The 22197-nt window shown below is 45.7% G+C and overlaps 1 protein-coding gene across 9 annotated transcripts; it reads right to left on the bottom strand.

The window, feature by feature from the left end:
* Window positions 1-407: 407 nt before the first annotated feature.
* On the bottom strand, window positions 408-14677 carry LOC136456923 (uncharacterized). 9 transcript variants are annotated; one of them, XM_066456926.1, is made up of 7 exons: window positions 13115-14677; window positions 12875-12945; window positions 12768-12805; window positions 12576-12629; window positions 12304-12409; window positions 12117-12221; window positions 408-592 (listed from the first exon to the last, which is right to left on the bottom strand). In XM_066456926.1, the coding sequence occupies exons 1-7, from the start codon at window positions 14547-14549 to the stop codon at window positions 503-505; spliced, it is 1899 nt and encodes a 632-aa protein (XP_066313023.1). In that variant the 5' UTR covers window positions 14550-14677; the 3' UTR covers window positions 408-502. The 9 variants fall into 9 exon arrangements, with proteins under 9 accessions (XP_066313023.1, XP_066313025.1, XP_066313024.1 ...); XM_066456928.1 differs by lacking the exon at window positions 408-592 and adding an exon at window positions 3891-4014; XM_066456927.1 differs by lacking the exon at window positions 408-592 and adding an exon at window positions 3949-4017.
* Window positions 14678-22197: the final 7520 nt, after the last annotated feature.

Genomic DNA, 22197 nt, shown 5'->3' on the forward strand with positions numbered 1-22197 from the left:
GCTTCCAGATTTCTTGAATTTACTCTTCTTGTACTTTGAAGTGTAAGAAAGGAACCATTCAAGTACGTAAGAGCACCAATTCAACTCAGCAATATCATTTACATTCATTACGGCAGAGTAGTAGCGGGTACTACAAACATACCATGCATAAGGCGAGACAGTTTCTAGTGTAAGATACCAGGTGTTACGTAAGCGTGGAGGTCGGTGAACGACAAGAGCAACATGGTGAATGTGGACAACCCGTCGCAACGCACAAGGCACTTTTGCTAGTAATAATAATAATAATGGTAGATAACTTAGGTGTTGTTTGGTTGCATCATATAAATATAAACGCAAATAGTAATGGAAGACACTGCAAATGGAACCAAATTAAGCAAATACTGATTTTGTTTGGTTCCCATCCGTAAAGGAATTGGATAAACAGCCACACATACGGAACTCGTGCATTTGGAATCTTGCCGATGCCGGCCTCCCTCATCAGGGCGTGTTAGGGTTCGGTCGCTCAGACCCTAATCCAGTGCCGATGATTTTTCCCACGCTCCAGCTGGTTCCTATCCGCACGCCGATAATTCCCGCGCCATTCTGAAAGGTCCTAATATGGCTAGAGGGGGTGAATAGCCTATTTAAAAATCTACAAATCAACTAGAGCAATTTGATTAGTATGACAAATAGCGTAATGCAAACTTGCTCTAGCTCTACAAGGGTTGCAAGCCACCTATCCAACAATTCTAGTTGCAATGAATACTTAGGCACACAAACTAGCTATGTAATTACTCACTAAGAGCTCTCAACCTTGCTACTCTAAAGAGCTCAACTAGATGAATGTAAATAATAAAGCAAGCTCTCAATTCTAATTACACTAAAGAGCTTGTATCAACTAGTTTGCAAGAATGTAAATGAGTGAGTAGAGTGATTATACCGACGTGTAGGGGATGAACCAATCACAAGATGAATATATAGCCAATCACCGGGAGAATGACAAAGAAGAGAGACAATCGATTTTCTCCCGAGGTTCACGTGCTTGCCAACACGCTACGTCCCCATTGTGTCGACCAACACTTGGTGGTTCGGCGGCTAAGAGGTGTTTCACAAACCTCATCCACACGATTGGACACCGCAAGAACCGACCCACAAGTGAGGTAACTCAATGACACGAGCAATTTACTAGAGTTACCTTTCGGCGCTCCGCCGGGGAAGGTATAACTCCCCTCACAATCACCGAAGGCGGCCACGAACAATCACCAACTCGTGCCGATCCTTCACCGCTGCTCCAACCGTCTAGGTGGTGGCAACCACCAAGAGAAACAAGCGAAATCCGCAGCGCAACACGAATACCAAGTGCCACTAGATGCAATCACTCAAGCAATGCACTTGGATTCTCTCCCAATCTCACAATGATGATGGATCAATGATGGAGATGAGTGAGAGGACTTTGGCTAAGCTCACAAGGTTGCTATGTCAATAAAAATGTGCAAGAGTTATCCCTTGAGCCGGCCATGGGGCTATAAATAGAGCCCCCATCAAATAGAGCCGTTGTACCCCTTCACTGGGCAAAACACGCTCTGACCGGACGCTCCGGTCATACCGACCGGACGCTGGCCCTCAGCGTCCGGTCGCCCGATGGACGCCACGCGTCACCAGCTTCAAACGCTGTTCGTCAGATTTCAATGGCTACGAAGCTGATCGGACGCTCCGGTCAAAACTGACCAGACGCTGAAGCCCCAGCGTCCGGTCGTTTCCAGTAAGCTCCCTAAGGCATGTTTTTTCGACCGGACGCGTCCGGTCCACCTTGACCGGACGCAGACCAGCGTCCGGTGCTCAACCCTTACCCACTGTGCCGTCTGACAGCTCGACCGGACGCAGCCTTTCAGCGTCCGGTTGCTGAGTGACCCAGCGTCCGGTCAGTAGACCGACGCCAGCATCATTTTGACCAACTCCATTTCAACTCTAACTTCTTCACCCTTGCTCAAATGTGCCAACCACCAAGAATTTTGCATCCGGCGCAATAGAAAATAGACATTTCATTTTTCCAAAAGCGCCGAATGAGAGGGACCCAAACCCATCTCAACCCTGCAAACACCTTGTGCACATGTGTTAGCATATTTTCACAAATATTTTCAAGGGTGTTAGCACTCCACTAGATCCTAAATGCATATGCAATGAGTTAGAGCATCTAGTGGCACTTTGATAACCGCATTTCGATACGAGTTACACTCCTCTTAATAGTACGGCTATCTATCCTAAATGTGATCACACTCACTAAGTGTTTTGATCACTAAAACAAAATGGCTCCTACATTTTATATCTTTGCCTTGAGCCTTTTGTTTTTCTCTTTCTTCTTTTCCAAGTTCAAGCATTTGATCATCACCATGCTATCACCATTGTCATGATCTTCGTCATTGCTTCATCACTTGGAGTAGTGCTACCTATCTCATAATCATCTTGATAAACTAGGTTAGCACTTAGGGTTTCATCAATTAACCAAAACCAAACTAGAGCTTTCACATTCTCGTCCGCGCCAAGCCGAGGCTACCAGAGCGCGCGCGCTCCAGACTCCTTTATTTGCCGTGGATAGATCACGTGATAGAACCGTTACCACAAAAAAATGGGAATATTGTGTTCTTGCCCTTACTTTGATGTCCAATTGTGATTTTACCCTCGTTTTTGTCGTCGTTGTGATTTTACCCCTGTTTTGTAACAACTAAGCCTCAGTTTACCCTTACTTTTAACTCTGTCAGTTATATCCCTTCACAGTAAGACCAAAGGACGACAATACCCTTATCCGCTCGTACCCTTCCAATCCCCCGTCCTCTACCATCCTCTCTCCCTCCGGTCTCCTCCCCTCCCCTCCCGGCGCCCGACACGCCCCATCCCCTCCCCTCCCGACGCGCCCCTTCCCCAACCCTCCCTCTCTCCTCCACTCTCCCCCACGACAGCTCCCGCGCGGTGGTGCGCGGTTGCCGCGAGCGCGGGCCCAGCTCCCGGCGGTGGCTCCTCCCGGATCCAGCGTCGGGCAGGGCGCAAGGCGGCTCGGCCCCTCCCGGCGGCACGGAGCAGCAGCAGCAGCGGGTGGCGTCACGGATCCGCCCTCCTCCCCTACCTCCATGGCTCCACCGGCGGGAAGGAGCGCGACTCTCCTCCATCAGTGTGCGGCGCAACCCCTCTCCCTCACCTCGGATCCGGCTGGATCCATGGCGGGCGTGCCACCCGGCGGCTGGATCCGATGGAGGACGGCCGGATCCATGGTGGGCGCGCCCCTGGCGACTGGATCCGGTGGAGGGCGGCCGGATCCATGGCGGCCGCGCCCCCCGACGGCTGGATCTGGTGGAGGGCGGCTAGATCCATGGCGGGTTCCCCCTCCCGTGGTGGATCCATGGCCAGCGCGCTTCCCGACAGCGGATCCAGGGAGGTCTCGTCCTTCGTCGAGACCAACACGTCCGCGGCCATCCGATGTTGGGGCCCGCAGGGTAGCGTGGTGCAGGCGGGGCTCGCCAACGCGACCGCCGCGACGTACCTCGCCGTGGGGGGCTTTCGAGCATGCACCGTCCTCGCCTCCGGCGCCGCGCTTTGCTCGGGCGCGAACAACGTCGGCGCGGCGGCGAACGCCTCTACCGCCGGCGCGCTGCCAAGGGACCTCTTCGGGTACGGCCTGGCGATCGGCGACTCCCACGCGTGCGCGCTCCGGCGGCCCAACCACACCGCGGTGTGCTGGAGCCTCAGGGGGGCCACCACCACCCTGTACGAGCCGGCGCTCGGGATCTCCTTCCAGTTCCTCGTCGCCGGCGGCAACTTCACGTGCGGCATCATGTCCAGCTCCTGTGATTTGGTCCGTAGGAAAATTAGGATCAATATTTAGGAAGAATGAGTTTTTGTCGGTCCATCGATTTAGCTAACTGTGTATTCGGTGATGTGATTTGTTTGCCAAACAGGGGTAAAATCACAACGTATTCAGATAAGTAGGGGCAATTTCGCAGGGGTAAACTTGTCTTTACTGAGTCCATTTGACATCGTTACCTGCTGTTCACGGAATAAGGGTAAACTTAAGCTTCGTTTTCAAAAAACAGGGGTAAAATCACAACGATGACAAAAGCATGGGTAAAATCACAACTGGACGTCCAAGTAGGGGCAAGAACGCAATAGCCCCAAAAAAATTATTGAAAACTGCTCCTTCACATGCATGCATGCTCTGAAAAGGAAAACACACTGAGAATATGCCTACGTAAACATATGCACAAGTTTTAAAAAGTCATAACTATTAAATTAAACATCCAAATTAAATTCGGATTATACCATTATGTTTCTTGCAATAAATCCTTCAAAACAAGATCTCATATGGATATACTTAGATAAAATTTTATAACGGACATTTATCTTGTGAAGATAAAATATTTTTTTATTGAGTAGAAGCAATGTTCTAAGTTCAGAAAAACAATGTTCTGCCTTTATAAGAAAAATGTTCTCGATTTACGAGAACAATATTCTAGTTATAGGTTCATTGAATTGGTAATATAATAACCACAAAAAAAATAACAAAGACTATAAGTATATATATATAAACAATAACAATAAATAAATACCATAAATATAAATAAAAATAATAAAATTTAGAGCAAAGCAAGAGCGAAGCAAAATAAAACATCACATTATACTATGGGGAACATTATAAAACATATCATAAAACATCACATATATATAACATGGACATCACAAACACATAATAGAAAAATATATATTAGGTGAACATCACAAAATACAACAAAGAACATCGGATGATGCTACATAAAACATCATAAAATACGTCATAGAACATCAAATGTATACTATGTAAACATTAAAAACATATCATAGAATATCGTATGTATACAATGTGAACATCACATAATACGTCATAGAACATCATATGTATAATATGTGAACATTGCAGAATACATCATAGGACATCGTATATATACTACGTGAACATCAAATGTATCTCATATAATATAAATAATAAATAATAAAAAATACAATAAAATATTAAAGTAATTAATTAGAGTAAATAACTAAGTAAAAAATTTCACATAGAAACATGAATAACAAATGAAAATATATAGAAAATAAAATCAATGAATAACTTAAATAAGAAAGGAAAAAAGAAAATTTAAAAAATTATATGATATATGTGTCTTATCTAACACATGAAATGAAAAAAACTTTAAAATAAAAACAAAAATAGTTCATATAGTAATTATAAAAAATAGTACAAAAAATAAAAAAATAAATAGAAATAGAAAAAACAAAAAGATTAAGAAAATGAGAAGAAGAAAAAACTACACGAGAAAGAAAAAGAAAAACAAATACTCCTATAAGGAAGGAAAGAGAAAAAAGATAAACATACCAACCTATGGGTGAACATAGGAAAAAAAAATGGAATCAAAAGAAAAATTAGAGTAAAAGAAAAAAGAAATAAAAGAAAGAGAAAATAAAATAGAGATAAAAAAGGCAACGTAATAAAACAAAAAACAAATATAAGAAAAAAAAGAAACGTATCTAGGTTTCTAGACACATGCACTGCTTGCTCCGCATGTTGCTGTTACTGGGCCTAGAGAAAAAGTCAAAGAAGCAGCCCAACTGCAGGTGTGGTTCTCGCGTGGACGGGAGCGAAGCAGCCCAACTGCAGGTGTGGTGGTCGCGCGGACAGGAGCGCAGAACTGGTGCTCGGTGAACGCGAGCGCAGGAACCGTACTCGGCAGACGGCTCCGGTCCGAACGTTCGGACGGAAAGAATTCCGCTGTTGGAGGCCTATTTTACATCAAAATTTCTAAATTGGATTGCATGGCAAGGGATAGCTAGTCTATTGGAGTTGCTCGTGGTTCCAAAAAAACCCATTTTAAAATATTTGCTGGTGAGTGGTGACCCAAAGGTGTTTTATGAAACTCTGATTAGGCCAGAAGAGCTGCTAGTGCTTGTCACTGCCATGCTGGAACGGGTGTCTGTGGGGCCCGCATGGCGGTGGCAGAGTGCGAGGTGAGCCGTGTGACGCCCTCTCTTGCCTTTGACTTTGCACGAGGTCGACTGGTCGAGAGACAGAGGAAGGTGGGGCACTGGTGAGCGGCACGCCGGCACTGCGCGCCTGCCCAGGCGCGGGCGCGGGGAAAAGATGGTCGTGTTCGTGTTCGATGAACGACAGGGGAGTTGTTGGAGGAGCCGGGGAGGACGAGGGAGGTGATCCGTGCACCCATCGACGTCAACCTCACCGAGGCTATCCTGCCTCGCGTCCTATTTCCACAGTGAAGGCCTGGCGTTTATATGGCGTTTCTGCCTTCTGGTGCTGCGACCTACGGTGCGTGTAGTTGCCCAAGCCTAACAAGTTTGGCTTGTGTTGGACCAGCTGACCAGGTTTTATTGACATCACGGTAGGAGTAGCGTCAATGGATTGTGGGTCACATCTAGCAAGTCTGCTGCTTTTCATACAGTACTTGTGCATCAGGACATATGGGCTCGAGGAGGGATTTGGCAAAGCCTGGATTCGCCTTTCCATAATTCAGACTTGGTCTAGCTTTCTCGTGTACTCCCTCCGGTTTAGTAAAGGATGTTGTTTCAAGATTGTCTTAAGTCAAATATTTTAAACTTTAGCTATAAATAAATTCTGTTGGGTTGAGTTTGTAAATATGAAAGTGATATAAGTAGATTCAATATATTAACTATATTTTATAAATATTTTATAGCAAAAAGTAACGATTAAAGTTGTTTTTTTAGACCGTGTCACTGTGTAAAACGACGTCCTTTAGAAAACCGAAGGGAGTACTGTAATTAGAAAGTCTTTTTTACTCTAATCAACAACTCCCTCCGGTTTCCAAATATATGTCGCTGGAGCCTTGAACCTGAGGAGCCTAAAGGATGTCGTTTTGTAATTTTTTTGCTCCAATCTGAACTACTCTACCCTTCATTTATTTTGCATGCGCATGGGAACAAGGCGCCGCTGCTCCGCTCAATTTAATTCGCGTCGCTTGGTGCTTCGCTTTCTTGCTTGCTAGTACTAGTACTACTAGGCGCCGATGGTTGCTCACAGGACTAGGAGCACAAGCGCCAGGAGCTGCACGTTTGCCTTGGACCATGACTTCATGGAGGACGAGGAGCATGTCAGCGACGGCGAGCGCCTCCACGCCCGCCTCGCCGAGCGCCGTCGAGCCCGCCTCCACGTCTGCCTGGTGGTGTCGTGGAGGAGTGGCACGGCGACCGGCTCATCCAGGTGACCGGCAGCACCACATAGTCCAAGAAGCAACACGGCCGATGACACGGCTCTCCCAAAAATTTCTTCTGTATTTGAATCACGTGAACATCCCCAGCCTCCATAGCTTCAGTCCACGTATTCTCCACCTTTTCCCAGCATCCCTCCTCCTCTAACCATTTCACCTCAAATTTGGGAAGAACATCATGTGCGAAACATCTACTACAACTCTCCTTTTCACCACAATCTACCGTTAATGGCCTATGATCAGAATGTCATGTGCGAAACAGCTTCTACAACCCATTCCATTGTCCTGAAAGGCTGAAACCAATCTATTTTGTTAGGTTCGAAATTAGGATCGGATGATTCACCAACCCACTCCAACCAAACATCCGGGCCTTGTTTAGATTGCAAGTTTTTTCACTCTCTCTCCATCACATCAAATCTTTGGACACATGCATGAAGTATTAAATGTAGATAAAAAAATAGCTAATTACATAGTTTGATTGTAAATTACGAGACGAATCTTTTGAGCCTAGTTAGACTATGATTGGACAATAATTGTCAAATATAAACGAAAGTGCTATAGTGCCAAATACTGATTCCTAACCCCAATCTAAACAAGGCCCCAATTCATACTTCTTCAAGATGCATATTTTTACTAGTAATATTATCATATGTGCTGTAAGGGTCAATGGACGTTTTCTGCAATGTCCTAGCATCATAAGTTTTTTTTTAAAAAAACATGGGAGCTGTTTTTAAAATTGAAGTCTAAAAACAGTTATACCATTCAGATAAATTGAAAAATCTAAGTTCGTTGTTTGCTATGCAATGCTATACTCTTGTAATATTTGCCGATGTTTCCATTTTTCCGTCATCTTACAGTAAAGCTGTTGCCTATGCTTCCAGACTGCCCAGCCATGCTTCAACAAATGGGCTGGAACCGGCTACGTTGGGTATTCAGAGCAACTCCCTGCCTGTAACACATTTCCTTATGACACACACTCAGACTATGACACCTATCAACAGCAATTGCAGCAGCCTCTCCTTTTTGATGAGCTGCCTGTCAGTGCATCCGGTGAAAAGCCACTTTTACCACCGCATCAGCTGACTAGTTGTGTTTTAACCTCATAAGATAAAAACATTGGTGAGAGTTTCGATATACTCCCATCTCCTCTGCAGTCATGTTGTGAACAATATTCCCTCTTATTAAAACTTTCTTGTTTTAGATTGTTATATACTCTTGATGACAATTCTATTCCTGCGGCTTGTCCAAGCAGTATATGTTTCAACAACAACAAAGCAGTATATGTTTCAAACATAAATTTAAAGGTGAACTTATAGCCATCTAGAACGGTTTGTCCTTCAAATTCTCAAAAATGTTGTTTAATTTTTTTTTCTTAAAAACAAGTTGAATGGACTCCAGAACCAACAAAGGCTCTCTGGAGTTGGGAAGAATCGAGTAATTGTATAATCTAATGGCATATGAAAATCCACACACCAATTTTCTTAGTCCTCTAGTAAGGCTATTCGACCATACCCAATCTCTTTGGATCGTTATAAAAACTCTCCTTGCAAGTTTGTATGGAACCTGCTTTGTCTACTATTACTATTCTTATGCATTATCAGTCTGTATGGAACCTACTTTTTCTACTATTGCTATTCTTATAGTGCACATGCATTACAAGCCTGTATGAAATCTACTTTTTCTACCATTGCTATTTTTAAATTCTTATAGTACACATGCATATATGATCCTGTGGAACGAGGTGTCTAAACTAGTGATAGGCTGCTACATTTTTCAAAAAGAGTTCTCCAGTAGAATGCCTTTTTATAGTCTGAAAGGAGGCTATATGAAAATTGATGGCACTTTGTGCTTTGAGATTCTTTGATAGCTTGCCTTGAGATCCAAAAGGAGACTTTCAGAGACGGTGATTGTTCTTGGCTTCGGAAGGTTTACTAAGGACCTCGGATGGAAAGTGGGCGACAGGGGTTTGTAAAAATCAGGTTATACGGGTAGTTCGGGTTCTGGACACATCGCCCGAATTACCCAAAATAATTTTGGATTTCTAGAGTTGCTATCCGAATTTGTGACCGGGTATTCTGGGTTCGGGTCTGGGTATTGGGTTACGGGTAATTTGCCAAGGCCTCCGCCACCCCGGCCACCTCCACGACAGCTCGCGTCGTTGGGGCCGACGTAGTCTAGGTCACGAGGGTCGGGGTAGTCCGCACCGCCAAGTCGCGGTCGTGGAGAAGCCTGTTGCGGATCCGCGTGAGGGCGAGGGGTGGGCTGGCGACGCGAACCCTCGCGGGCAAGCGCGAGGGAAAAATTGACGGCGCGTGCGGATGGGGAGAGAGCAAGCGCGACCAAAGGCGCGCAAAAAATGCTCCTAAAACTGTCATTTGTGGGATTGGGCAAGAGCCCCTAGCTGAGTGCCGAGGGGGGGTTTTGGGTGCCCACCCAAATTCCGAGGCCCAAGTGAAGATGTCCCCAAGCGCGCGGGAAATTCTCTTTGGCTGTGAGAAGGAAGGGGGTAGCCTAGGGCTGCATCATGCATGGAGCGTTTTAGGAACACCTTGGAAGATTGTGGCCTTGAGGATTTAGGATGCGTTGGGGACATCTTCACTTGGAGGAATCGTCAGGGCTGCAGGATACATAAAAGAAAGACTTGATAGAGCTGTTGCATGTAATGAATGGAGAGGTTTCTTTCCGTTGGTGGGCACCCAAAACTAGGGCCCCAAAATTTGGGTGGGCACCCAAAACTCCCCCTCGGCACCCAGCTAGGGGCTCTTGCCCAAGCCGACAAATGACAGTTTTAAGAACGTTTTTTGAGCGCCTTTGGTCGTGCTCGCTCTCTCCCCATCCGCGCGCGCCGCAGATTTTTTCGCGCGCGCTTGCCCGTGAGGGTTCGCGCCGCCAACCCACCCCTCACCGCCACGCGAATCCGCAATAGGCTTCTCCGCGACCGCGACTCAGCGGTGCAGACCCCTCGCCGCCACGCGAATCCGCAATAGGCTTCTCCGCGACCGCGACTCAGCGGTGCGGACTACCCCAATCCCCTCGACCCAGACTACGTCGGCCCCCGCGACTCCCCAACGACGCGAGCTGCCGTGGAGGCGGCCGGAGTGGCGGAGGACTGGGCAAATTATTCGTAACCCAATACCCAGACCCGAACTCAGAATACCCGGTCACAAATTCGGATAGCAACTCTAGAAACCCGAAATTATTTTGTGTAATTCGGACAATGTGTCCTAGAACCCGAACTACCCGTATAACCCAATTTGTACTAACCCCCGTTGCCCACTCCCCATCCGAGGTCTTTAGAAAACCTTCCGAAACCAACAACAATCACCATAAGTCCTCTGAAAGTCTCCTTTTGGACCTCAAGACAAGCTATCAAAGAATCCTAAAGCACAAAGTACCATCAGTTTTCATATAGCCTCCTTCCAGACTATACCAAGGTATTCCACTGGATAACTCTTTTTGAAAGATGTATCAATGTAGCAGCCTATCACTAGTTCAGACACCTAGTCCCACAGGATCATATATGCATGTGCAATATAAGAATTTAGAAATAGCAATAGTAGAAAAAGTAGGTTCCATACAGACTTACAATGCATGTGCACTATAAAAATAACAATAGTAGAAAAAGTAGGTTCCATACAGACTTGCAATGCATAAGAATAGCAATAGTAGACAAAGCAGGTTCCATACAGACTTGCAAGAGAAATTTTTGTACCAATCCAAAGAAGTATGGTCGAATAGCCTTACTAGAAGACTAGAGAATATTGGTGTGTGAATTCTCATATGCCACTAGATTATATAATTACTCGGTTCTTCCCAACTCCAGAGAGTCTTTATTGGTTTCTAGAGTTCCATTCAACTTATTTATTTTAAATTAAACAATATTTTTAAGAATTTGGAGAGCAAACCGTTCTAGACGGCTACAAGTTCATCTTTAAATTTATGTTTAAAACATATACTATTTTGTTGTTGTTGTGTTGTTAAAACATATACTGCTTGGACAAGCCACAGGAATAAAATTGTCATCAAGATTATATAACAATCTAAAACAAAAAAGTTTGAATAAAAGAGAATATTGTTCACAACATGACTGCAGAGGAGATGAGAGTATATCGAAACTCTCACCAATGTTTTTACCTTATGAGTTTAAAACACAACTAGTCAGCTGATGCGGTGGCAAAAATGGCTGTTCACCGGATGCACTGACCGGATGCACTGACAGGCAGCTCCTTGAAAAGGGGAGGCTGTTGCAATTGCTGTTGATAGGTGTCATAGTCTGAGTATGTGTCATAAGGTACGTGTTACAGGCAGGGAGTTGCTCTGAATACGCAAGGTAGCTAGTTTCAACTCATTTGTTGAAGCATAGCTAGGCAGTCTGGAAGCATAGGCAACAACTTTATTGTAAGATAACGGAAAAATAGAAACATCGGCAAATATTACGAGAGTATAGCATTGCATAGCAAACAACGAACTCAGATTTTTTCAATTTATCCGAATGGTATAACCGTTTTTAGACTTTAATTTTAAAAACGGCTCCCATGTTTTTTTCAGAAAAAAAACATATGATGCTAGGACATTGCAGAAAACATCATGTTTGATCCATTGACCTTTACAGCACATATGACAATATTACTAGTAAAAATATGCATCTTGAAGAAGTATGAATTGGGTGTTTGGTTGGAGTGGGTTGGTGAATCATCCAATCCTAATTCCAAACCTAACAAAATAGATTGGTTTCAGGACACGAATGAAATGGGTTTATCCAATCTACATAACTTGATATATCCAACCAAACACCCTTTAAAATGAGATGGTATGTTCCAGAACTACAAGTCCACATAAGAGATGGGGGTATATCATAAGCATCACCAATGTTTATACCTTAAGAGGATGAAAATCGACGAGCGGCTTGTTGGATGGTGATGGCTGCTGTTCATACACAGGGTTGAGGGGCTGATCCAGCTTGTTGACGCATTGCTGCGGTGTCTGAAACATCATATTTTAGTTGAAATCTTGCCATATGATGATGAGAAAATGACATGGGGAACAGGGCAAATGGAATGCATACCAGATTGGTTTGAACAGGTTGGACTTCTGAAACATGATCATTCTGAACAATACTGTGGGCTTCATTTCGTGCACGCTTGGTTCTCTCAGTAGCCATGGCCAGGATACTGAAAAACAGCATGTCATATTAACCAAAATACCTCCAATATCAGGTAAAACTAATAATTAATAAGCAAATATAGGTATCAGAATGCAATGAATGGACCTAAACAGGATCATTGGTGCAGACATGCCTAAACAGAACAGAGGTCCCATAAAATAGAAGAAACTTGCCTGCGCAGCCGCTTCATTTCAGGGTGCTTTTCAATATGTGGAAAACACTCTGGCCTGATAAACAGTATCACATCAAATTTAATTAGCAAATATATAGCTATGAAAACATACAATAAATGAACTAAACACGACCATTGCTTGGTGCACACAGGCTTTATAAAAGAATGGAGTTCCCCTGACTAAGAAACTTGCCTGTAGAGCAATTGTGGAAGTGGCCTGACAGCATGGATCTACACACAGAGAGGAGAGAGTGAGATGGAAACAATTCTTTGAAATATGGAATTATGCAAAATACTTACCGATGCATTCTTTCTATTATTGGCAGAGCTCCCCATCCGTACCATCTTGCGACATGCCGAGACTTCAGTGCCTACAGAAACAGCAAAATTCATAAGTAATGCCACAGTCACATTCAGGGAGCTGCAAAGATGCAGGAAACGCACGAACAAAGATGGTGGCATTGTCAGATGGCTGGTTGTCAACTGGGACCAAACACAAAAACAAGATGAAGGAAAGGATTGGAAGCAGCATGTTGGTACCTTCAGATTCGAGCAGGTAACAACTAACTGGAGTCATGTTCAGATACCGGGACAATGTACAGGGACGGAAAACTTGGTTGGAAGGGTCATGTTCCTCGAAAGAACACGCTACAGCTGCTTTGACAGTCCTGTTTCCGAGGTCAACAGCCACCACCCATCCACTCCGATCATCAGGTTCCGCCACGGACATGAGGTAAAGAATATCGTCACCATCAGTGCGCAGGGTGGGGAAAGCCGAGTACAGGTCACTGAGTGTCAACTTCCCGCAAGCTTTGCCCCTTAGCCTTGACACCAATGCCGAATGCTTTGTTTTGTCGACCAAGATGTCATCACCACTAAGAGTGCATTCCTTGCGCCAAAAGTTTGAGCAAACCGTCCGACTCCAGGTCACGGCCCTCCAACAATCCCTTGACTTGGGCTTCTTCTCATCCACGCCATTGCGCTTGAGCGACATGATTAAGTCTGAATCGTACAGAACATCCTTGTCAGTGGGGTCGTTAGGCTCTTCAGTCATGTGACGCTCCATCTCAAAAAACTTGAGCACCCCACTGAAACATACCAGATCCCGGAACGACCTTGCAGCAGCTCTTGGGATTGGGAGGGATGCTTCAACTTTGTCTCTGTTTCCAGGCAATGGCTCGGGCAATGGTATGAAACGAACAACAGGGGGATCTTGACGCACGTCACATGCCACCAAGCCGCATGAGAAATCAACCCAACCTAGTGAGCCTTCTCCAAGCGCGATCACCTTATCAGGTATAATCTTCCGTACTCCGGGGCATGGATTGAGCAGTGTCCTAGTGCTCCATGCTTTGGTCTCGGACGAGTAGATTCGAAGGTGATAGTCTGCGGGGGCATCAGGGGCGTCACATAGAGCAGCCAAGAGGTAATGATCCCTGTGTTCACCGAGCACAACGCCGAACTCCGAGACCCTGCCCAGAGCGGTGCCCATGTTGTCGTCGTCGGGAAGCGGAACCCATTCGAGCGACGGCGACTCGCCGTAGCCGCCGGCCTTGTACATGAAGTACTCATCCTTACCGTAGTGGGAGTAGAACTGGGCGCGCAGAAGGACAAAGCGGCCGTCCGCGCCAACCACGTGAGGCAGAGCAGTAAAGTCGCGGGGCGTAGGGTCGGGGGGCGGCATGTAGCAGTACACGGAGAAGCAGGAGATACCCGGTGGCTCCGCCATCCAGAAGGAGACGGATACGACATAGTCTCCCTTCGATGCGGCAGTGGCCGTGGTCAGGTTACTTCTATTGCCGTTGGTGATGTAGACCCGCTGACGGTCGAGGAGAATCGAGCCCAGCCGGCGGGAGGCGTTGGCGGCGGCGCCGGGGGGATTGACGGAATCGATCGACCCGGATGCCATGTGGGATCCGGAGGCGTTGGCGGCGGCGCCGGGGGGATTGACGGAGTCGATCTGCCCGGACGCCATGTAGGTGGGGTGGGATCGGATTCTGGGGATTCGGTGCGTCGCCTGTGGGAAATTGGGAGAGGCAGTCGGCGAATTTGGGGATTAGGGTTCCAGTCCCTCTCTTTTGTGGGTGACGAACGTGAACTAGATGGATAATAAAAGGTGTGCTCAGTGCTGGGCTCTCTCCTTATCGGCTTGCAAGTCGGAAGTCGGTGGAAACTGGTAACTGGGTCGGATTCGAAGGGCGGCGTGTTCGTTTGCTGGACGGGGGCACGGGTGCCTAATGTTTCCTGGGCCCGGAAGAGAATCGCTTCTCCTTATATTATTAGATAGGGAATGCTTAACATTTTATACGACTAAAATGAACAAAGTATGAATATTTTTTTTTGTGCAAAATTTATTTTGATTCGTCTCTCTGCCCACGCCTGTGAACCAACGACATCTTAATTACTAATTGATCGTGCTATTCTCCTTGATTGAATATTGCCTGTCATGTGATAGAGGAATCACTGTAAAATAGGAAGTAGAAAATTATTGTGCTATCTATATACACATTGCATGTTTGCATGCACTAGCATACATGGCAACGAGCAAAAGAAAAGATAATTAACACGGAAGGAAAGAGAATTAAGACAAAGGAACATCTTTGTATTTCTAAGAACCTTGCCAAATATGTCTACATTTAATTATTTTCTCTCTTTGCATTTGCAAAAGGGACAGCTTTTTTCTCCTTTCATTTGGTTTCACGCTCACGTGTTCCATCGCTCTCGCTTGTTGTTTCTTGCGTGAACCATAGTTGATGTCATCTGTCTTCCATGGCTCAGCCTCCCAATCCTAAGATAAGGTTCCTACCTCTCCCTGACTGGAGATCCGGCCTGCTAGAGGATCTCCTCGAGTCCATCGGGCAGCGTCTCGCGTCAGACCACGACGCGACGTCCTTCCGATCCACTTGCTCCCCATGGCGCGCCGCCGTTTCGTTTGCGACCTTCGGGCCGTTCCTGCTGCTCCCGTTCGACCCCGACTCGGACCGCGTCGGCTTCTACTGCGTCTCGGAGAAGGTCTTGTCCAAGACGCTGCCCGACGTGCACGGCAAGCTGGCGTGCGGCTCCTCGTGTGGGTGGCTGACGCTCATAGATGAGGCGGCGTCCGTGACGCTGCTGAATCCATTCACCGGTGCCCGTGCCCCCCCGCGTTGAGCTCCCGCCAGCAGGCGAACATGTCGCGGCGGCGTCCTCATCGGAATACGTGTCTAGGGTCCACGGCCGGTGGGTCCTCCATCCCACCAACGGCTACGGGGACGCGAATGCCACAGGCAGAGCCATCAAGCTAGAAGACATGAGGGACGTGTTCTTCCATGAGATCGTGCTCTCGGCGCCGCCTGACGCCGCCGGCCGCGAGTGTGTGGCCATAGCCATGCTTGGGTGCTCCATAGAGGTCGCGTTCTGCCGGGTTGGAGTCGACAGCGTATGGACACTGCTCGACACCAAACTGGAGTTCTCCATAGGGTCCATCGTCCACTGCCAAGACAAATTCTTGGCGATCGACTGCACTGGAGAAATCTCCGTCTGCAGCAGCAATGTCGCCGGCGCTACTCCAACCGCGACACTGCCGCCATCGCTGTCGCCACCTGCGGGGCTCTACCACCGCAGCTACCTGGAATCAAACGGTGAGCTGCACATTGTGGGTGCCATGGTGAGCACGTTCTACGAGACACAGAGCTTCACCTACAGCAGCGCGATCTACAAGTGCAACATCCACGACCATACGTCGGAGTGGTCCAGGGTGAGAGACATCGGTGATCAGACACTGTTCGTGTCTAAATATTTCAATGAAAGCTTCAGTGAAACAAGTGTATCCAAATACAAGGAGAACAAAATCTACATGTCTGAGCCATTGTATGGGGATCCATACGACTTGGTCCATCGACTGGAGATCGTTGATATTGCTACCAGCGCATCCGAAGTGAAGCCCTTTCAAGAAAAGATGCAGGGTTCTGAGGCTTTAGGTTGGATTCGACCCAATCTCTAGAAGCTCTAGAGTTTGTGAGCCTGCGACGCCGCGCACTCCGTGACTGTGTTAAATTCATAAACTTTGCTTTTTGAATTAAATGTCACTTTAATGTTGGTATTTAATTTAACAATATTATTATCTTATCATGTGATTCGTGTGTTTTTAGTATAAATTATTAGTTATCCCGTAGCAACGCACGAACACGCTACCTAGCCTTATAAAAAAAAGAGAATGCTTAACATTGTATTACCGATCTTTTTCAAATGTGTCTGTCAAGCCCCCCCCCCACACCGCGTCGTCTCTGTACATAGGCGACTCTGGGGCGACTCAGCCCCTGCCGCCGAAACTCCCCACCACACTGAAGCTCCCTGGTCGCCGCCGACGCTCCCCGGCTCACGGCGGTGGCGACCCGCTGCGGTGCCCAACAAGGCTACCCACAGCTGCAACCCTCCCCCTTCCTCCTCTCTGTAACGTCCCGCCTCTTCGAGGCCGGGCCCGCGAGCGGTAAAAGTGCGCACTCTGGATAGTAGTAAGGATGTGCGGAGAGCCATTGGCGTAAGCCCAAGGGCGGGTTAGAGTCCCGATCACCCTTGGCAGAGTGGTTCTCTGATTGTGCGGCGCTGGTCGTACCCGCGAATTTGGTTCCTGAGTTGTACCAAAGGTGACCTAAGGCTACCTTCGTGAGGTATGCTTGGGTGTGTGTTAGGAATAATTCCCCAGTTGGGTAGGAATCGATTCGAATCGCCGTCTCTCCCGGATAGTGAGAACTTAACTTGAGTTCCTTTCATCGTAGTAAATTATGGAAATGATGGTTATGAGATTATGCGAGAACTCAATTGGATATGGTTATTATTATGATGACTTAATGGACCAATATGTTTGGCATAGGATAGTTGCTAATATAGTATGAGATAGGATTAATAACTGGTGTTTCATAACTAAAGAGATATTGGATAACTTATGCTTTTTCTGCAAATAATGTCTACCAGCTCTACTTATAAAGCCTTGCATACTCCTTGGTGTCTTAGTATATTAGTTGGACGGGTAAGTCTCGCTGAGTACCTTCTTGTACTCAGGGTTTTATTCCCTTTATTGCAGATAACGTTATGTTTCATGGCTACTACAAGAACTGTCTTGCTCCTGATGTGGATGAGGACTAGGACCATGGGCAATGGTCATTCTGTATTTCATCTCACCTTTGTGCTTTTGGTTGGAGATAACTATGACACTAGCTTTGTATTAAACTACGTGTGATGTTGATGTTAAACTACTTTGCTTCCGCTACTTTCAAACTTGGTTTGTAATAATTATTCAAACTCTGATGTATGAGACCTATTTGTGAACTGTGATGTAACATGTGACTGGTTGTGTTGAATCTCTACAATCTTGGTCTGTATGTTGGTTGTTTGAGATCCTTCGTGATTTCGTTGGACTACCGGGTTTATATGGGCTCAAGTATGATGGTTTGATCGCTTCGGTGATTGCTATTGTACTTGTGCTCTTATAAATTGGACGGTTATAATAGCAATCACCGAAGCGATCAAACCATCATACTTGAGCCCATATAAACCCGGTAGTCCAACGAAATCGCGAAGGATCTCAAACAACCAACATACAAACCAAGATCGTAGAGATTCAACACAACCAGTCACATGTTACATCATAGTTTACAAATAGGTCTCATACATCAGAGTTTGAATAATTATTACAAACCAAGTTTGAAAGTAGCGGAAGCAAAGTAGTTTAACATCAACATCACGCGTAGTTTAATACAAAGCCAGTGTCATAGTCATCTCCAACTAAAAGCACAAAGGTGAGATGAAATACAGAATGACCATTGCCCATGGTCCTAGTCCTCATCCACAGCAGGAGCAAGACAGTTCTTGCAGTAGCCATGAAACATAACGTTATCTGCAACAAAGTGAATAAAACCCTGAGTACGAGAAGGTACTCAGCGAGACTTACCCGTCCAACTAATATACTAAGACACCAAGGAGTATGCAAGGCTTTATAAGTAGAGCTGGTAGACATTATTTGCAGAAAAGGCATAAGTTATCCAACATCTCTTTAATTATGAAACACCAGTTATTAATCCTATCTCATACTATATTAGCAACTATCCTATGCTAAACATGTTGGTCTATTAAGTCATCACAATAATAACCATATCCAATTGAGTTCTCGCATAATCTCATAACCATCATTTCCATAATTTACTACGATGAAAGGAACTCAAGTCAAGTTCTCACTATCCGGGAGAGACGACGATTCGAATCAATTCCTACCCAGCTGGGGAATTATTCCTAACACACACCCAAGCATACCTCGCGAAGGTAGCCTTAGGTCACCTTTGGTACAACTCAAGAACCAAATTCACGGGTACGACCAGCGCCGCACAATCAGAGAACCACTCTACCAAGGGTGATCAGGACTCTAACCCGCCCTTGGGCTTACGCCAATGGCTCTCCACACATCCTTACTACCATCCAGAGTGCGCACTTTTACCGCTCGTGGTCCCGGCCTGAATTGAACTACTCGGCTTCGCGGTCAGAATGACTTATCCGGCCAACTATGTGAGAGGCTGCGTTCAACATGACAAGATGACCTCCAACGTCCGGTCCTTAAACGACACAGATGGAATCACTACAATACCACATATAAGACTCCGCCCAGTCTCCATTTACTCCACATTACCAGGTTATGCTCCATGATAGCACAATATAGCCAACCATGATTAAGTTATCACCTATAGCTCGCAGGCGACAGGAAATCACCCGACTTCTACCGGTCTAAGCATAGCTAAGCATGATAAATGTTCCTGGACTTAAATAGGATTCATGGTAAATATTTCTGGTCAAGGAAGGTAATATGCAACAATAGTTTCCAAACAACTCCTATCACGTAATGCAGCAATACAAATAACTTTAAGTGACATTAATAAAATAGGGAGGCTTATAATGCTCTGGGGCTTGCCTTTCACAAACGTCGAAGGCTGGTGATCGGGGCACTCGGGAAGGTGATCGGCTTTAGGCTCTCCTTCTCCGGGAACCTCTAGGTGCTGAACTTCCTAATTCTCCTCCTGTGGCTCGGCGTCGAGCTCCACTAGTGTGATCCCCTCGGTTGCACCTATTGCATGCATATGCATAAGTAAGTACCATGAATGCATAAGATGGATCATGGAGGATGTGATAAGGAATGTACATGCTGTGACAATGATGTTAAGTAGCAAAATGATAACTGAAGTAGCAAAATGCTAACTCCTTATTTGCCTAGTAGGTGCATATCTCTTCTCTAGTTATTTACAAATTTCCCACAAAGCAATATCTAAGTTACACATGACAGCTACAAGTTTATATCATAACTGAAGTTATACTTATCCAAATGCTTTGATGTTAGACTTTCTGGAAAGCTTATAAAATTGTCTACAACTCTTATTTAATCACCAAAAGCTAATTCACACTCTAACATAACCAAAATAGACAATCAAACCAGTGCTGTCCAGAAATTCCAAAGAGCAAGCATTTCGAAATACTAAATTTAAACAGCTATAACTCCTAAACCCTTTGGCCTATTGCCCTAAAATTTTAACACAAGATAGATGAAGAAGTTACCTACAACTTTGCTATTAACCATTTTTATAGTAAACATCATTTTCACTATGCAATATAACAAACCACAGAATCTGTCCGGAAACCCTTCTAACTCGAATTATAAAGCAACAATATTTCTACTACATGTAAGCACTCAAAATTTGGCACCACCAAGTACACCAACAGTTCAGGGACATCAAATACACTCAAGAAAACCTAATGGCAAAGCCCAAACTATTGATTTAATTGCCTTTATTAATTTATTTGGATAATTAGGTTAAATAATAAACCTCTACCAAATGTACATAATAAATTCTTAGAAAATTACAGTGGCTTACAAGTGCCCTCAATAAACTACTGTAAAAGTTTCATATCATTTTACCAAGTATAACATTCTTTACAAAAATGACAAGCTAGAAAGGTCTATTTTAGCGAAAATTGTAAACCCTATAGAAAAGTGTCAAACAACAGATTATATATTTTTTCTAGCACCATATTAGTGCCATACTACTGTACAAAAAGTTCCATATCAATATGTTACATATTTTTATCCCTACCATTTTCCTTAGGAAATACCATTTATTACTAGATAATTAGAAAGACCCTATTCCAATCAAATTTACAGCAAGTTCACTATTTTTTTCTAGCTAAAGCATGTCAATACAAAACCAACAAACTTGGAATCACAATTTTATCACTTTTCTAGCTCAAGATATCTATTTTACAAGATTGTAAACATACAAAAGGAACTTATTTAAATACATTTTAATCACCATGAAAAATACTATAAACTATGTGTTTTATATTTTTAATAAATACTACACTTCCTAAGGAAGCTAACAAAATTGGAATCACTCAAATCGGACCTCTGTAGCTCTAGATATTGAATTTACAAGATCCTCACAAAATCTAGAAAAGATTAAGACGAAAACGACCAAATCCTAACATATGCTACGCGTACACAGCCTACTGCACCCGAGGGGGCTGACAGCTGGGCCCCTGGGTCAACCTAACCCTACATGTCATAAAGACAGAAGCAGGGGCTGCGCGTTGATCGGCCGTAGCTCGCCGGCAGCGAACTATCCGGCGACACGACCACCACCAACGGACTCCTCTCGCCGAGACGCATCTAACGGAATAGGTTAGCAATCGATTTTCACGACTCTCCTTCCGGCGGCGGCAGAAGGATGGCTCGGCGGTGTGGCCGTATGGTCAGTGGCAGTGAGCTCGTCGATTTCGGTGAACCGACGGAGGCTCAGCTCTAATGGCCCACCGTGGGAGCATCTACGGCTCGAGGCAGACACACAGCGATGGAGAGGAATGACGGATAGAGTTCAGGTAAGTATGGCCACATACGAGCTCGCACAAGGCGGCAACAATGGCGGACGCGGCGGAGCTGTGAGCTCGCATGGCTTACCAATTGTCGAGGGAAGGTGCAGCAAGGTTGCGGATGCAGCAAGGGCCGTGGTGGTGCTGTTGGTGGGAGGAGAAAGATGGAGGTGCTGCTGTGGCGATGGATTCACGGCGGCGGCGCTTCTCTGCTCTGATACCATTTTGTAACGATGTAACATCCCGGCCCAGGACTTAATAGGATTAATAGGATACTCATATCAATAAGTACAACTTTTTTTTCGGAAGCCCATCTACAAATAGCTCCGAGGTTAAGCGTGCTTGGCCTAGAGCGATGGGTGACCGACCGGGAAGTTCTTCCCGAGTGCGCACGAGTGAGGACAAAGTGCGCAGAAAAGACCTGTGTTGGTCTGTGAGGGCAGTCTATATCCTAGAGAAGCTGTCAGATATAAGCGGGCCCGGCCTCGGAGAGGCGGGACGTTACAGAATGGTATCAGAGCCGACTCTCGTGGTTTCACGGGCGCGTGTATCGCAGTTGCGCAGGCATGGTGCGCATGACTGGTGTGGATCCGGCGTGATCACACAGCATGACACATGCGCTGGCTCTAGACACACGGATGTGGCCAAGAGAGGACGCTCCTGGCCTGGGATTGATCGACGAGGACGTTGATCTCTTAAGGGGGTGAGGATGTAACATCCCGGCCCAGGGCTTAACAGGA

Source organism: Miscanthus floridulus, chromosome 6 (assembly GCF_019320115.1).
Source record: "Miscanthus floridulus cultivar M001 chromosome 6, ASM1932011v1, whole genome shotgun sequence".
Classification (NCBI taxonomy): Eukaryota; Viridiplantae; Streptophyta; class Magnoliopsida; order Poales; family Poaceae; genus Miscanthus; species Miscanthus floridulus.